The 19,171-nt window shown below is 42.4% G+C and overlaps 1 protein-coding gene across 2 annotated transcripts in view; it reads right to left on the reverse strand.

The window, feature by feature from the left end:
- MOXD1 (monooxygenase DBH like 1) overlaps positions 1-19,171 on the reverse strand; it is a 79,028-nt gene that overhangs the window by 30,700 nt on the left and 29,157 nt on the right. For both annotated transcript variants that reach the window (XM_066605568.1, XM_066605569.1), the window contains exon 5: positions 345-524. In XM_066605568.1, the coding sequence (XP_066461665.1) occupies positions 345-524 (180 nt within the window). The remainder of the gene's footprint in view (positions 1-344; positions 525-19,171) is intronic.

A 19,171-nucleotide genomic window follows, 5' to 3' on the forward strand; every position in this document is an offset into this window, starting at 1 on the left:
AACCCAGTACTATGAATAAAGCATTATAGTTGGGGGCCCTGTTACAGGTTTTGCATTGGGGCCCAGAAGCTTCAAGTTATGTCTCTGTGCAGCATGGTTTAGGTATGGGTATGGGTACAGATACAAACAGAGGGGGGGGGGGGGGCAACTCACGTTTGGCATCAGGGCCCCTGAGCCTTTAGTTACGCCCCTGAGTTTGAAAATATAGTGCATGTGGCTCCTATACTTATATTCGGTTGTACAAACATTATGAACAATTTGCCTATTACCCCGTTAAGGTGGCTGTTATGGGGAACAAACAGAAAAAAGAATAGAAATATTAAATATGTAACTGTGGCACTCACCTCACCACCTATTGCCCAAGCAAAAAGGACTGTTTCACATGTAAGGAAAACATCAGGCATATTGGGATGATAGCATTCATGTCCATATTCAAGTACTGTGTCACCAGCTTCCCTTTCACATTGATACAGCAATATATGATGTACAAAGCCCTCATGACCTTTCTGTATTAGTGGTTCAACCTAGAAAAGGCACATTGAGTGTGAATGGGTGAACATACAGCAGCATTCATTTTCATTTACGTTATTTTCAAACAGCACACACCATGGATCAAGATGAAAAGCTTAACTTGTAACAACAGACTGACTTTAATCAAGTGCAATGTTGACATGGGACTTTTCATTATAGTTGCATTTGGTTGTTTGCAATTTGAAATGCGCTAACTGGAATAAATGAGTTTTTGGCACATCATTATAGAAATGAAATCCGCATTGACTTTGTCCAAAGAGAAGCAGATGGGAAAAATGAAAACCAGTAATGAAATGAAGATTACTATTTGCAGACATCCTAAACAAAACAGCAAAGGTTGCGTTAAGTAAACTGCAAAACTGTGTGTATGTAAAGAAGAATGAATGATTGACTCCACCTGCCCATAGTATAAATGAATGAATCTACTTAAGAGTGTTGAATGAATAAGGCATCGATCACGATGGTGTAATAATTATGTTTTTTCACTAAAGTGAAATTCCAGGCACATTTTCATAATTAGAAAAACAGATCTCATATGTGACATATCAAGGCAGTTCATTCTTTCACTTTGGTCCCCAAATACAATTTTCCAAAATGCTATGTACACTTTTAGGTCTTTGACATCACTGGCAATAAGAACTACTGCTGCCCATGGGCACTCTCACATGGGCGCATTGTCATTGCGCATCGCACGTGCATTTTTCCCGTGTAGGACACCCATTTAAAATAGCCCATTGACTTATATCTGGCCACTCACAGCATATTACCGTGTGAAAAAATTGCAGCATGCACTATCTTGGCGCATATTACGCACACACACATGCCGAGTAAGTGCACAGGGATTGGTGGCATGCAGCAAATATGCATGTCTATGCTTACTTGTCGTGTGCTGGCACGCAAAACATTTCTGCACAGCACGCCGGCACTAATGGTCATGTGGACCCGGCCTTTTACTGGCAGAAATTGCCAAAACAGCGCTTGTGATATCAATCAGCATTCTGCTGCCTTTTGTTGGAGCTTCATTTCAGAGACTGCCTGCTCTGCTTGTATTCTGCAATCAGCATATAATTCTGGTAATGTTCTTTTTTAGCCTCGCCTATTGAGAAAGATGAATCATTTTTGGCTTACTTTCAGTAATTACAAAGAAGACACCACTAAAATTGTAAGTGAACAGGTTTTTCTGTAAAAGACCCAATGACGCACAAAATAATGATTACACAGTATATCACATACTGTAGGCAAATACAAATTGCTTTCCTATAGGCACAGAATACACCTTTGTCTCTTGCCATTCCAAATAGTATATTTATAATTGAAGTGGATCTGTCATCTGAATATGCTACCCTATTTAAGGACAACATATTTCAGGCATAGGTCTGTTGTACTATTAGTCCAAACGGCACAAAAAATGGTGCCATTTGGCTAATTGATTCGTAGTGTTTATTATTCTGTGAGTAGCTTCATTAGTCAAACAGACCAACATTTTAGTGCTCTTTGGACTAACAGCACAGTACATCTGTCTCTGAAATATGCTGTTCTTAAATAGGGCAGATTCTTCTTAAAATATGCATAACCGTATCCAAGTCTGTTGTAATGTAGAATGAAAGTCAAGCTCTATCTTTAGAAGTTTATGAAAGAATTTACAGATGTGTGCATGAATATTATTAAGGACTCCAACTTCTCAATATATTATCATGCTAAGAAGACTTTTTACAGACTGCAATTAACATCACAAAGACCTAGTGGTCACATATAGAAATATACAGCATATACACCTCCCGTCACAGTAACACACAATCATGCTTTTATCCAAAGTTGGTCATCTCACTACTCCTCTCAGGATATGCTGAGCCAAGACGAAAGGTAAGGAAGGACACATCTGTACATATTAGGAAATGACATGAAATGCAGTTTAATCATATAATATTATAGGGGTTGTACCAGAATCATAAATTATCTCCTATGCACAGGATAGGGGACAACTTTCTGATTGGTGGCGGTCTTACTGCTGATCCCCTACCAATCCAGAGAAGGGGGGTTCCATGTGCCCCCATGTCCCACATGTACAGTGATGTGAGAATACATGGAGTGCTGGTTGAGCATGCACAGCCGCTGCTTCATTCATTTCAATGGCAGCGACGGAAATAACCCAGCACTTGAGATTCGGCTATCTCCTGCAGTCCCAATGAAAATGAATGGAGTACCATGACCAGCTCTCCATTCAGTCTCCTCTTCACTGTGGGGAGTGCTGTAAGCCTACAGTGTGGAGGATGGGGAACATGGAACCCCTTTTCTCAGGATCAATGGGGTCTCAGCAGTCGAACCTCCTCTGATTAACAAGTTATTCCCTATACTGTAGATGCGGGATAATGTATGATTCTGGTACAATGACTTTAATCCAAATGTTTCCTTTAGAAGTGGGAGGTTTTCAATAACAACAAATAAACCAAAAAAAGAAAAAATACAGCAGGAATTCATGAAATGGAATGATCCAATTGTTACTTCAACACAGTTGCAGTGGCTCAGAGTGGACACATTTTTACAATAAATCTCTAAATATAGTGGTGCCTTGGGTTAAGAGTTTAATTTGTTCCGTAACGAATCTCTTAACCCAAAACACTCGTAAGTCAAATCAATTTTCCCCATTGAAATGAACTGAAATGCCATTAATGCGTTCCAGTTCATTTCAATGGGGAAAATTGTACATTACATGTAGAAAAAACCAAGCATCGATACTCACCTACTGCTGGCGTCCTGGTCCTCACGTGGGTCTCCATCGCTGCTGCAGCCTGCCGAGTCTCTTCTTCACGCTGACAGAGCATTGCTTGAATACCCCGCCTTCAGCTAGCTAATGCTCTGATTGGTTAATCTAGTGCCGCATCAGCCAATGAAAGCTGGTGCTGGTTTAACCAATCAGCCGAAGACCATCGCGAGGACCAGAACGCCGATGGTAGGTGAGTATTAGACACTACCCCACTTGACTTGTGAACAGGCTCGTAACCCGATTCTTTGCTCTTAAATCAGAGCAAAAATTCGGAAGAGAGCCTGCTCGCAAGTCAAGAAGCTTGCAAGCTGAATCACTCGTAAACCAAGGTACCACTGTACATTTATAATGCTGAGTGTGAGAATTTAAAGTGTTAAGGCTGCTTTCACAGCTGTGTTAGGGTCAGCTCAGGGCTTCCGTCTCTCTGCTCCATTTACGGGGGAGATACTGGAAAAAAAACAGATAAAAATGGGTCATTTTTTTCCCTATTGATTTTAATGGGGTTTCAAAAAAAGAAAAAAAGAAAAGCTGAATGCCTTCAGGTTGCTTCGGTTCAGTTAGGTTTCCAGTTTTTTTTTTGGATGGGAAAATAGCTCAGTCTGCAGTGTTATTTTTCAGTCTTAAAAAAGCCTTCCGTTTGCTTTCCATGTTTTTTGAAACTCCATTGAAATCAACAGGGAAAAAAATGGTTCCTTTTTTTCAATTATTTCAGTTTCTGTCCTCCAAAAATAGAGCTAAGAGAACCTGAACTCAACCATAACACAGGTGTGAAAACAGCCTAAGGCTTCATGTTCACGGGGGCAAAACTAGCTTGATTTTTTTGCGTTGTGAGAAGGTACGAATATGAACTCCATTCTTTTGTATGGAGTCATACACATTAGTGATCTTTTCCCTCACAGCGATGCTGCAAGGTAAAAAAATCGCTGCATGTCCTATTTTTTCGCTTGCTTCAGAACACATCGCCCATTGTTTTTAATGGGACAGTCAAACACATTGCATGCTGTGCCATAAACCACAAGTGCGATGCAATGTTTCCCATTGAAATCAATGGGAAATACTTGTGATCCTCTATTGCGCATGAAATACACAAGAGGGAATTGAAATTTCACAGAAGTGATACGAGGTGTTTTGAATGAAAAACGCCTCGCATCCGCAGGTAAAACGCGCTTTGACAAGCATGATATCAGGCTGCATTTCTTGAATTTAGCCTAAGGCCTCATGTCCACTGCTAAAATAAAATTAAGAATCCGCAGCATGATCTGCGCCCCATAGGGATGCATTGGACACCCGCAGGTAGTTAAATACCTGCGGATGTCATTTTCCCCTGAGGTGCGGATTGCGTGTACGGGAAAACACCCGCGGAATGCTCCATTTTTAGTGCGAGTCTCCCACTGGGACGGCTCCCGCAGGCTTCTATTGAAGCCTATGGAAGCCGTCCGGATCCGCGGCACACCCACACCTGAATTCCTGCTCTCCGGCACGGGAGCACGGGGGAGCAGGAGTTCAAAAAAAAAAATGGAGTGCCCGACGCATGCGCGCGGTATGCTGCTGACGTGCCGAGCACATCCGCCGGCCCGAAGAAAGAAGATCTGGCCGCGACAGAGGGAAGATCCGCAGCGTCCGGACAGGTAAGTTTAATCTTCTTTTTAGTCTCATGTCCGCAGGAAAGAAGGGACCCACTACGGGGTTCTGCATGACGCTATTCAAATTCACTTAGAATGTCACTACTACGGCTTCCTCTAGCAAATGTTACCTGGCGTATGAAAAAAAATGTTCTTAAAGAGTTACAGTATTTGAAGTGCTTCTACACTAAACTATGCCCTCTTTGTGAACTGTACATATTTATCCAAAGACATCTTTTCGAAATCAGTAGGACACTGCCAAAGTTAAAATCTAAATCCTTTAATACTGGTGCTTGCAACAACAATCAGCTGCCCAAAACAGACATATCTTTGTTTGAAATCTATTGATGTCCTTTTCCCAAGTCTTCCAGATCTCAGCTAGTCAATTGATGTTCTAACAAAGTATTTCACTTTTCTTTCTGCACTTTAACCCTTTCTTTGCATATGTGAAATAGTACTGAATGAACTTTTTACATTGGAAAGCAGTCAGATCAAATACCAAAAATAGTTTTGAGCTATTTTTTGCATGTTCTGCTATGACAAATAGTATAATGTTTATCTGTGAAGCCTCAAGTATTATTAAAAATATTTAGCACAACTGTTTATTTTCTGATGAGAAATGTTTTTCTAATAAGATTAAAAAATGGATAAAACCGGGCAGGACTTTGCTCACAGAGTCAAGTGTTATACATTGTGCGCGTGATTACTCAGCCAATCATAGGCTTCAGTGGTGACTCTGCCATGAATGGCATATGACCTCTGAAGCTTCTTCCAAGATCGGAGCAGCAGGGACTGTGGCTTCTGCTCTGGAAGGCTGATGGAAGGGGCACTGAGGGAGATGAGTATACCTTAATTCTCTATTTTACAGTATTCCCTGTCTCTAAAATGTTTTTTTTTAGTAGTGGAAAACCCCTTTAAAATATCTGCTGCTATCATCTGGGTTGAAATATCACAGGGCATTTTCAGACATGGAGTCCATGCCTGGAAGGGTCAAAGCTGATTTGGAGTCATGAGAGGGCACAGAATTCTGTGGTTTTAATGTTATGTCTGATAATAAGTGTATAGTATGATTTGTCAGTTGCAGTAGTGACTTGTTAAAAGCACTACCTTATGATTACAAACCCTGTGCCTATGGCTAATTAAATCATATGGACATCTTGGAGGGGAATAACCTGCTCATTTTCCTCCTTTACAGCGCCTTCACACTGGCGAGAAAATCGTGCGAGATTTGTGGGTAGCGAGACGCATAAATCTTGCATAAATATGAACCCTTTTCTTTTGAATGGGTTCATTCACATTTCTGATGTTTTGCTGCATGGCACCGTGATGCAATGCTATGTGGAAAACATATTGCAGTATGTCCTTTCTTTTTGCGATATCGCCCATTGTTGTTAATGGTGCTAGCCGCAGCAGCACCAGCCTCATTGAAAACAATGGGAGAACATCACAATCCCCTGTCACAGCTGTGACAGCTGTGGTGCAGGATACCTTCAGCCCTGCAGTGATGCGAGGCTGTTGTATCCAGGGGTTTCCACATGTTTTCAATGGGGCCGGCGGCAGCAGCGCCAGCTCGGCTGAAAATAGTGAGAGGACATCATTGCGATCTCCTGCCGTGGCTGTGACAGCTGTGTGGGGGTGAAGGGAACCCCCGCAGGGATGCAAGGCTGTTTCCATGTGAAAACTCCTCACATCCAGGGGTTTTCAAAAGAATAGCGAGGGCAATACCGGGCTATGAATCACGGCCCGATATTGTCCTCGCCAGTGTGAAGGAACCCTTACATGGTTTTGTATCATCTGCAGATGGTGATATTTTACTGTAAAATATCTCCATAATGTCATTAATAAATATAATAAAAAGAATAGGGCCCAGTACTGCCCCCTGTGGTATCCCATTAGTAACAGTGATCCAATCAGAGTATGTACCATTTAACCCCCCTCTGCTTTCTATCACTGAGCCAGTTACTTACCCACTTACACACATTGTCACCCAGACCAAGCATTCCCATTTTATATAACAACCTCTTATGCGGCACAGTATCAAACGCTTTGGAAAAATCAAGATATGCAAGACCCAATGACTCTTCTTGGTCCAGATTAGAACAAACTTCCTCATAGAAGCTGATCAGATTGGTTTGACAGCAGTGAGCTCTCATAAATCCATGCTGATATAAAGCTATTAAGCTAATTTAATTGAGGTACTCTACGATTGTATTTTTCTCTTAGAAACCCCTCAAACCCACAATAGAAGTAAGGCTTACTGGCTTGTAGTTTGCAGATTCACTTTTTGACCCCTTTTTGAATATTGGCACCATATTTGCTATGCACAAATCCAATGGAATAGACCCTGTTCCTTAAATATAAGAAACAATTGTTTACCTATCACATTATATGATTCCCTTAGAACCTGGATTTCAATGCCAGGTGATTTGCTTAATTTAATCTTTTCAAAGCGGCTCTGCACTTTTTTCTGTGTTAGACTGGTGACATTTAATGGAGAGTTTACTTTTCCACTCTACATTTCACCAGACATTTGATTTTCCTGAGTGAATACACTGGAGAAAAAACTATTCAACAGCTTTGCTAGACTATACTCAAATGCATGTAAAACTGTTTTTCCCACCCCATTCTATTTAGCAGAGAACATATGTCTTAGCTGTGTGCATCCTGTGTGTCATGCTAAAGAATATGTAAAAGCAGAAATATCTGTGTTATCTCTAATAGCCCAGATGTTTTATCAGATAGATGATAAATGAATCAGATTAATCTTAAATGGTAATTTTGCACTATAACCGCTGAGGGGATTAATAAGAACAATTTCAGACTAACATTTTGATTTCCAGCTTTCTATATTCTAATGTAATAGAAGGAAAATAAGTAATTTTTTCTATAGAGAAAATTTAGTCACCATAAAGATCCATCAATGAAAATAAGCTAGATCTAGAAACAATTTAAACACAATCATATGTTAGTATTCACAAACAAATAACATGTGCAAATACCGAATGAATCACATTTACTTGGAAAAATTCACATTCTTGTGGAGTACCACACTAAAGACTATAAAAAGTCATTTATTACAAATTATTATAATTATAAAAAGACTATATAGTATATCTACAAATATGTTGTCAACAAAAAAGAGTCATCGAAGTAGGTTAGGTCCCATTCACATTACATTTTTTGCTTATGTTTAGTGTGTACTTTGGGATAGCTCTCATTGTACATGCTAAACGAGTCTATAGTGATCCATTAGACTGGGACGCACAGTCTATGGAATCTGAGAAGACTGAGTCTGTGGAGCAAAGTGTATCAGAGTCTGGCTGATGTAGATGGATCATGGAAGGAAATGGATACTATGGCATCCAAAAAACTAGGTGCATCTGCTGATGAGGAGGGAGGGATAAGCAAGAAAAAGCCATCACCCTTGATCATGAAGATGACTTCAAAAGGACTCAGCTTGCAGTTCCAATCTGGGCCACTGCCCAATATACGAAGCTGTCTGCTTCCTGCAGCAAAACAATTAGCAATAGGTCAATCCCTTTAATGTTGTTACCGTGTTTCCCCAAAAATAAGACCCTGCCTTATATTAATTTTTGCCCCAAAAAAGACACAGGGTCTTATTTTCAGAGGGTGTCCTATACTCACCTAGCAGGTGCCGTCCAGGTCGCTCCCACTGGTCTCCAGTGCACTGGCAGGCTTCCATGTAGTCCTCAGCGCAGACAGAACAACTCTTGCTGGTAATGAGGCTTGAATACCTTGCTTCCAGCAAGAGATTGCTCTACTTGGTTTTACGAGCGCCGGCTCTGATTGGCTGAGGCGGCGCTCACAAACCAATCAGAGCAAGAGTTGTTCTGTCAGCGCTGAGGACTATGCAGAAGCCTGCCAGAGCGCCGTTGGCCAGCGGGAGGGACCCGGACGGTGCCTGCTAGGTGAGTATTGCTTTTCTTCCCCTTGTAGTGTAGCTAGGGCTTATTTTAGGGGTAGGGCTTATATTTCAAGCCCCCTAAAAATCATGGTAGGGCTTATTATCACGGTAAGGGTGCCTGCACACGAGCAGAATTTCAAGCGCGTGATTTTAGGCACATAATCCGCCCCAGACCGCAGCCAATATACTCCTATGAGGATCCGCAGTTGTCCCCAGACGGACGGATGTGTATCGCGTTTTTTCACGCGCGTGAAAAAATCTGCGACCTGTTCTAATTTTGGTCGGATCATGCGCGTGAAGCCTCCAATACAAGTGAATGGGTGCGTTTTTTCACGCAGTACATCCGCAGTGCAGCTGCGGATGGAGTCACTGGTTGCTATGACTACAGGAAGTAGGCATGGTAGGAGGCGTCCTAACACACAGCACAGAGCTTCACAGGCACATTTCAACTGCAGATCTGTCCTTTCAGTCCCCTCATCTACCAGAGAGCAGCCAGCAGACACCAGCCTGCCACAAGCCATAATGATCGACATGGGGAAACTTGTGGCAATCATGCAGGACTTCCCCAGCCTATGGGACAGTAACTCCCCAGAATACCTCGACAAGAACAGAAAGGAACAATCCTGGCGTCTACTGTCCGCACAGGTTTTACTTTTGTTTTTATTGTGCTTTTTTCCATCCCCACTTTTAACCCCTTAGTGACGGAGCTTTTTTGCTTTTTTCCTTTTTTTCCCCCTACTCCCTAAAAAATCGTAGTTCCTTTATTTATCCATCGACGTCGCTGTATAAGGGCTTGTTATTTTTTTGCAGGACGAGTTGTATTTTGCAATGGCACTATTTATTGTACCATATAATTTACTGAAAAACCTTTAAAAATTGTAATCGGAGAGAAAAAAAAAGACTTTCCACCATCTTTCGGTGCGTCCTGTTTCTGCAGCGCGCAAAGTGCAACAAAAACGACCCGATATTTTTATTCTATGGGTCAGTACGATTACTACGTTACCACACTTATATAGTATTTTTATAGTACGTCCGAAAAAAGTTACATGGATCAACCATGCCCACAAAGACATCTGCTCACCGGGTGAAAGCATGTTGCCAGAATAATTTAACGGTGCTCGCACAAGCAAGAGGGACAAAACGGAGTCTGGGTGTTGGTTTTTAAGCTGTTTTCCAGGGAATGGGCAGTTCTCTAGGGGTTGGGTTTACAATAAGGGTGTCTTCCGGATTTTTCTGCGCGTTTTTTTCCGCAACACATCCGCGTATATCCGCGCGTGATTTTTCACGCATCCGCACCTATCCGCAAGCACATTTAGGTACCATACGCGCGTGAAAATCCGCTAGTGGAATCCGGAACGCTCGTGTGCAGGCGGCCTAAGGGTGCCTGCACACGAACGGAATTTCCAGCGCGTTATTTTAGGCACATTATCTGCCCCAGACCGCAGCCAATATACTCCTATGAGGATCCGCAGTTGTCCCCAGACGGACGGATTTGTATCGCGTTTTTTCACGCGCGTGAAAAAATCTGCGACCTGTTCTAATTTGGGTCGGATTCTGCGCGTGAAGCCTCCAATACAAGTGAATGGGTGCGTTTTTTCACGCAGTACATCCGCAGTGCAGCTGCAGATGGAGTCACTGGTTGCTATGACTTCAGGAAGTAGGCATGGTAGGAGGCGTCCCAACACACAGCAGAGCTTCACAGGCAAATTTGTAGAGGGAGATAGGTAGTATTTCTTGCCACTGCAGGATGTAAGAATGCAAAATCTGTAGTAACGAATTCCTCTTGTGAATTTTTTTGCAGTGACTGAAATAAAGTCACGCTGGAGAAGCGCCTGAAAAAAGTTACATGGATCAACCATGCCCACAAAGGCCACCTGCAGACGAGCGGGTCGGATCCGGCAGCGAGAATTCTCGCCGCGGGACCCGACCCGAGAGCCTGCAGAGACGAGCGCGTACTCACCCGCGCCTGGCGGCCCCGGCTCTTTCATGTGCCGGCTGCCGCGCAGCCGGCGCATGCGCAGACCGGAGCCGGCGGCCGGGTGAGTGCGAGCCCCGCACAAAAATAGGACATGCCACGGTTTGTTTGCCGCGCGAGATTTCGCGCGGCCAAACCGCGGCCGTCTGCATAGGAGTGCGTATTGTAATGCACTCCTATGCAAACTTTCAGTGGCGGAAATCCCGCAGGAAAAACTGCCGCGGGATTTCCGCCCGTGTGCAGGCGGCCAAAGACATCTGCTCACTGGGTGAAAGCATGTTGCCAGAATAATTTAACGGTGCTCGCACAAGCAAGAGGGACAAAACGGAGTCTGGGTGTTGGTTTTTAAGCTGTTTTCCAAGGAATGGGCAGTTCTCTAGGGGTTGGGTTTACAATAAGGGGTGTCTGCTGGTTTTTCTGCACGTTTTTTTCCGCAACACATCCGCGTATATCCGCGCGTGATTTTTCACGCATCCGCACCTATCCGCAAGCACATTTAGGTACCATACGCGCGTGAAAATCCGCTAGCGGAATCCGGAACGCTCGTGTGCAGGCGGCCCAAGTCTTATTTTCAGGAAACCACAGTAACATCAAGCCAGTTACAGCTAGCTTTATGACCTTTATGATTTTTCGGTAGTGTTGAAGCTGATATTTTATTTTTTGCAAGAGATACACCTGCCAGATTTTGTGGCAAATATCTTAAGTCCCTTTTACAAGGAATGATTATCATTCAGCTTACTGCTGGATCATTTGAATCTAAAAGAATCATTCAGTATAAACAATTGAACGTGAATGATAAATTAGTTAGCTTCTTATTAGTCATTTAGTTTAGGCATAAAAAACAAACAACGATTAGTCTGTGTAAACACCAGTCCTTCATCTATGAGCTGCCTGCTTATTGTGAATGGAGGTGGGCTACTAAAATAATCACCAGTCTTTTCACCTCTATTCAATGAATTATTATTGCTCCTACATGAAAGTACAGGAGTGCTATTTTCTGGGATGACTGCTGGCCATTTAATTACTGAACAATTGCCCTACCTAAAAGGACCCTCAGACATTTTTATGAAAAGGCAGTGTATAGGGTTAAATGTGTATAGTCCTCAATCCCCTGAGACCAGTAACACCTTTCTATGAAGATTTAGGCCTCTTTCATATGATAGTATGTGTTTCTATGTTTGGCCATTGGTGCTGAAAAATCGCATGAATGAAGAATAGTCGCGATCAAGACCCGATCATTAGCTGCGTATTTTCTGCCGTTCACACTGGCAGCGCAGCGTATTGGCAAAAAAATACGCTGCAGCACAGAAATCCTCGATCGGCAGAAATCCTCTGAATGACTGCTAATGCTTAAATAAAGCCAGCTGTCTTCTTTTCCCTGTGTTGGACGCAGGAAAATTCCTTCCCCCTACCTTTTTTTTCACCTCCAATAGGAGTCTATGGGTGCTGCCAGTGTATCTCAGCCTAAGATTGGGCAAGATCTATCTATGGACGCAGCGTATAAAATCAGCCACTGATGTTCTATTTTTGCTGGCGCAATTTTTTTACATGGCTAAAAATCGCTCATCTGAATGAATACATTGGAATCCAGTGGTTCAGATGGTGGCGATTTTTGCCCGATTTGTAAACGCTGCTAGATAGCTGCATATATACAGTCGTGTGAAGACCACAAGGCTGGGCATCTGCCAAATACCTATTGGCCTATGCTAGCATAGCACTGAATACTATAATTATGGAGGCATGCCTGGAGAAAATATTCATGTAAGGCCATCCAGGGGTTCACATATATTAAAGAGCAATGCAGATTTAGGATAGATGGACCTGCAGCTTTACTGCCCCGATGGTGGAGAAGGTGGAATTCTCCAATTACTTTTCCATTGTTCTTTCCTTGAACGTTGAAGACATTCCTTGGAGACTCGGAGGTCTTTGGAGCTTGTAGCCGTAAATCAGAGTGGGAATGTTTAGATATATTGCTTTTATGGAATGAAGATTGGGACCTCGATTGGGCGACAGGTTTTTTCTAAAAATATTTGTAATTTAAGTCAATAAAGTAGCTGCTGTGGTGAAAAAAAAAGGGGAGAAATAGGGCTGAGAAGAATTTACTTCTAATAAAAATACTCTCACAGCGAGACTCATTCCACTGCCTATGTACAAGAGGATGATCTGACTGTATTGCTAAGCAGCATGTGTAACCACCTGTATGGGACACATTATGTGGATCTTGTAAGAGGGAATAAAAAAACACACTGCGGGGGCTATTAAAAACTACGTAACAGCAATATCTAGGTGTGGGAACATTTTTTGTAAATGTTTCCAAATGAAAAGATGTGTTTTGTTTGAGTAAATTAATATTTATTTATGGAACAACCCCTTTAAATACCCTGCATTAAAAAATGGGACTAACAGGACATAAACTAAGCATGAAGGTTTAACGAAGCATACAGTTTAATCAGGACCTTATTATTCTGATTTTGTTCACAACATCTAAGGGCTATGGCAAACACTGATTTTTTAGAAAATATAATGGTTATTTTGAGTTAAAATTAAAAAAAAAAATATTGCACTGCATTTCAGGCTGCAATCTCCATTCCATAATTCATTTTCAGACGCCTTCATATTCAGTTTGCAGTCTGCTCCTACTTTCAGACTTGGCTCACATGGACTCATGCCTCCCAATAGATGCTGGATGTTAGTTATGTGGATCCAGAACCCTGCTGTCTTCATCAGCTTTCATGAACTTTATTCCTGCACTGCTTTACCAACATAATACAGTCCATGTGTGATTTTCACTCCCCTGTGCATACAGTGGGTATGGAAAGTCTTCAGACCCTTTCACTTTTTTTTCATTTTGTGATGTTGTGGCCTTGTGCAAATTAAAAGAAAAATGCAAGTTTTCTCTATCATTCTGCACTCAATACCCCATATTGACAAAGTGAAAACACAATGTTCGAAATCTTTTCAATTTTTTTTTCATGGTAAAACTAACATTTTACATTGGCATATGTATTCAGACCCTTTGGAATGAGGCTTTAAATTTAGCTCTGGGGGCCTCCCATTTCTCTTGATCATATTTGAGATGTTTCCACACCGTGTTTGAAGTCTACCTATGGTAAATTCAGTTAATTTTATTAAGTGTCTATATATAATCTTACAGTTTACAATGCATATCAGAGCCAAAACCTAGCTATGAGAAGGAAAGAATTGCGTGTAGACTGTAGAGCTCAGAGACAGGATTGTCTAGAGGCAAAGAGCTGAAGACAGCTACAAAAAATTCTATTGTGCAGAAAGTTCCCAAGAGCACAGTAACCTCCTTAATTCTTAAATGGTAGAAATGTGAAGCAACAAGGACCCTTCCTAGAGCTGGCTGACCCACCAAACTGACTAATGGAGGGGGGGGGGGGGGCAAGTACCTTGGTAAGGGTAAGAAAGATGACCAAGAACCCAATGGTCAGTCTGGCTGGGCTCCAAAGATCCTGTGTGCAGATGGGAAAAACTTCCTGAAGGTCAACTATCACTGCAGCACTGCACCAATCTGGGCTTTATAACAGAATGCCCAGAAATAAGCCTCTCCTCAGTAAAACACACATGAAAGCCTGCCTGGAGTTTGCAAAAAAGCACCTAAAGAACTTTCAGACTGTGAAAAACAAGATTCTCCAGTCTGATGAAACCAAAATTTAACCTTTTGGCTTCAGTTCTAAGCGTAATGTCTGGAGTAAACAGTCACTGCTCATCACCTGCCCAATACCATCCCTACTATAAAGCAGCGAAGTGGCAGCATCATGCTGTGTTTTTCAGCATCTAGGGCAAGACTGGTCAGGATTTATAGAGAGCTGAATTAAACAAGGTATGGGTCCAACACTACATTAGCACCAAAGGCTAGCCCTGATGCCCAGGCGTTAATAAAACTGATCATTCCTGTTGTGGTCTTCCTCTACCATCTCTTCCATTAACATCAAGTAGTTGAGCTCAGAAACCAAGTCACATGTCAGAGCGGTCTGCAAAGTCTTCCAATATCTAGGAATGACTGAGCGAGCTACACTCAAAAAATGTTTTAAATGCCGTTTTTGCCACCACTGTTAGACCTGGAATGGCAGACAGTAATGCAAATTGTGGCAAGGCCATGATCAACCACTCTACCTGAGACTCGGTTATGAAGTCTAAAGATAGCCTGCCAAAATGATTGTATCAGTGGACAACTCCACCAGATGTGAGAAGTAGTGCACGGTTGTAATCCACACCTCCAAAAGAGGATGCGAACAGAAACATCTTGTTAAGAAGTACCGGAACTGTACAGATATATTCTTAATGAAGATCTCATCCAGAGTGCAAGGGACCTCAGACTGGGCAGGAGCTTCATCTTCCAACAAGACAAGACCCTAAACACACATCCAAGACAACACAGGAGTGGATTAGGGACATCTCTGTGCGTGTCCTTGAGTTGCCCAGCCAGAGTTCTGACTTGAACCAATCAAAAATCTCTGGAGAGACCTGGAAATGGGTGTCCCTAGACAGTCCCCATCCAACCTGGCAGAGCTTGAGAAGATCTGCAGAAAGGAATGGCAGACACTCCCCAAATCCAGGTGTGCAATCCTAGTGGCATCATATCCAAGAAGACTGGAGGCTGTAATCACTGCCAAAGGTGCTTCAACAAACTACAACGTACAGGGTGTGAATACTTATGTCAATGCAAAATGTTATTTTTTAATTTTTAAAAAAGTACAAAGATTTCTAACATTCTGTTTTCACTTTGTCATTATGGGGTGTTGAGTGCAGAATGATGGGGAAAAACTTTAAATTTTCTTTTCATTTTCACAAGGCCACAACAAAATGTAAAAAAGTGAAAGTGTCTGAAGACCCCCCCCCCCCCCCCCCCCAGACCCACTGTACATTGACACTAGATATGCCTGATACCTCCCCTTGCAGATTCTACTGCAGCTTCTCTTTCTCTCTCTAATTTCACTCCCCTTTACTCTGTCTTGGGTGCTGTCCTCCCTGTCTATACCCTGATTCAGCTTGATCTATATAACTTCCTTCCCTTCCTTCTGGTATTTCTAACACTGTGCTACCTTGAGAGAAATAAGGGAAGAGAAAAGAGTGCAGGCTGTCACTAAAAGCAACCAGGAACATGGTGCTATTGGCAACTACAGCAATTAGTGCTATTACAGCTTGTTAATACTGTTAATTGCCAGGCAGCACCTGAGCTTACAGGTGCTGCCCAGCATTTATTGGGAAAACATGAGTTAGTAGCAGTCACTAGTGCTCATGTAATAGCACCCTAAGGCTGGGTTCACATGGAGCGGAATTGCAGCAAAGTGGACAAGATTTGCAAAAATCACATTCACACACTGTGAACAGTTTGTTGCGGCCAAGCCGTGATGAAACTGACATGCCACACAGAATTCAAAGCCGCGACATGTCAATTGTATCACCGTTTCTGCTGCAGGCTCTCTCCTCTCTATGGGGAGAGATGGCCACAGTGGAATACAGGCAGACAGGCTGCTTTGAAACCCACGCCGCATTCCCTGAGATTTCAGTGGGATTTCTGCCCCCATGTGACCACAGCCTAGGAGTCAGGCCCTTCTTTTTAATAGCTGTGTATTCATTACGATATAAAACAGAAGATGCATGGGTTGTTGAGTCATTCTATTATTTATCTTTTGAGTTTAACATAATGTTTTCCTCCTGTCCTTTACTTCACTCAGTCAATCAACATCTGTTTTCTTGCCTATGATTGATTTCAGTACATGACATGGACAGCTCCATTTCCCATAAGTGATTTTAAAGGGAACCTGTCACCAGGAAACTAGTATCTGTTACCACAACATCTGAACAATGTTACAAACATATTTGTACCTTTAAAAGATGCAAGTAACATTAAGTCAAAATCCTACTCTATATCCAGCATGCCCAATATGCTAATGCACCACCTTGAGCCTGGAGAGTTTAGGCTAAAAGGGACAAGAGCTTCGATTTCCAAGTTGCTTGCAAAATAATACAAGAATCTATGTTTGCCCCACCTTGGAAAAAGCCATGCAGAAGCTCATGATGAGACTTGTACTTCATAATAACATCCTGCATTTAGACACGGAAATATGTGGACAATTTGCAATGCATGATGTTCTGAGTTAAATATCTGTTTCAACTTAGAGTATTTCTACATAAAACAAAAAATATACCGTATATACCGGCGTATAAGACGACTTTTGAACCCCGAAAAATCTGCTCTGCAGTCGGGGGTCGTCTTATGCGCCGGTAATACAAAAAAAAAAAAAAGTGTAAAAAAAAAAAATTTATTACTCACCTCCCACGGCGTTCTGCGGTGCTCCGGCAGGATGTCGCTCGCCCCGGCAGGCTGTCGCTCGCTCCTCGTCCCCGACGCAGCATAGCTTTCTGAATGCGGGGCTTGAAATCCCCGCTTCCAGAAAGCTAATACACACGCCGGCAGCCATGACATCATTGAATGGCTGTGATTGGCTGAAGGCGCACGTGTTAGCAATCACACCCATTCAATGATGTCATTGAATAGTGTGATTGGCTGAAGCCACGTGTGCTTTAGCCAATCACAGCCATTCAATGATGTCATGGCTGCCGGCGTGTGTATTAGCTTTCTGGAAGCGGGGATTTCAAGCCCCGCATTCAGAAAGCTATGCTGCGCCGGGGACGAGGAGCGAGCGACAGCCTGCCGGAGCGAGCGACATCCTGCCGGAGCGCGACAGAACGCCGTGGGAGGTGAGTAATAAATTTATTTATTTTTCTCCACTGTATACCGGCGTATAAGGTGACAGTTGGGGGGTCGTCTTATACGCCCCGTCGCCTTATACGCCGGTATATACGGTACTTGAATACATCCTTTTTTTGTTTTCTGCTCTAAATCTAATACTACAGATAGTTGTTAAAGTAAGGCTCTGTTTATACTAAACAATATATCATTTGAATTAGTGAATGATGTCAGAGTTAGCTCGTTTGCTTCGGCAGCCTGTTTATACAGGCAGATACATCGTTGGCTCCTTTAAACAAGAAAATGTTCAGGCATTCATATGCACTGAATGAGAACGACTGAACGAGCGCTATTTAAATTAAATGATAAGTGAATGAGCCAGTGATGATTTTTATGCCTGCATAAAATGAATGACAAACAAAAACTGAACAAATTATCGCTTGTCGTTCGAACGCTGGCTGCGTTTAGACTGAATGATAAATTCACTTTCGCTTGTTTGAACCATTTTTTGAAGAATAATCGTTCCATGTAAAAGGGCTTTAAATTAGGTTGGCATTACATTAATGTTTTCACCACTGTTGTTAAGAATAAAGGATCCTAAATCCCTGTTCTCAGCTGGAAATTAGGAAAAGTATATGCTTGGGATATGAATGGGAGTGGAAGTGTCCTTTGTATTTCCTCCTTCTTCATGTCAGATCCATAAAATGCTTCTGTGACTGCCTGACCCCCAATTGGTCATCATATGACCTAGACAGTTGCCAAAGCACATAGAAGTAGCTAATAATGCTAAGTTTCGAGAATTGGGCAATATCTTATGGTTACTAATTGACTCATAAGTTCACAACTTTATGACTTGAAGCACGGAAATGTGATGCAGTAGTGCCAATAGCATTCAACTTTAGGATCAGGCATGATTCCACTAAGTAAAGGCTTCGACCAAATCCAAGACACTGACCAACCAAAGAACTGAAAACTTCTCTTGACATTATCCTTGAGCTGCAATACAATAGTAGAAATGGGCTAGCATTGCCAAATAACACACCAGATATCTTAGGAGATTTAAATCTCACCCAGGTCTCTTTGTATTTGGTTTTAAAGGGAACCTGTCATTAGCTATGAGCACCAGAAACTAAGCTATGGTACTCATAAGACAAGGAGACCAAGGATGTGCTTTGTATACTTACCCAACTCACTGCTCTCGCGCTGTCACCCATGGAAGTTGGCGCATGCACAATGCAGCAGAATTATCTCAGCAGTCAGTCTGCACACACACTGTTCTCCATAGGTCTGTGCAACCACAGCCTGTAGAGAAGTCTGCACACTGGCTTTCATGGGTGACAGTGCAGAAACTGAAAGTCAGGTAGGTATGCAAAGCACATGTCCAAACTCTTCAGGATCTGACCTATGAGCACCATACTTAGTTTATGGTGCTCGAGGTGATGACAGATTCCCTGAGTGATGCTCAGTGCTCAGTAGTCAAACACAGTCACATGAAAATCCAATAGAGAAGAACAAAAAACACACAATACTTCATAAGTTATGGTCTTTGTGCTCAGGTCAATTATTGGGCTCAAACGTTCTTCAAATGCTTGATTGCCCCCAAATCAGGCCATATAAAGTGATAAATTATCAGCCA

Source organism: Eleutherodactylus coqui, chromosome 1, assembly GCF_035609145.1.
Source record: "Eleutherodactylus coqui strain aEleCoq1 chromosome 1, aEleCoq1.hap1, whole genome shotgun sequence".
NCBI lineage: Eukaryota > Metazoa > Chordata > Amphibia > Anura > Eleutherodactylidae > Eleutherodactylus > Eleutherodactylus coqui.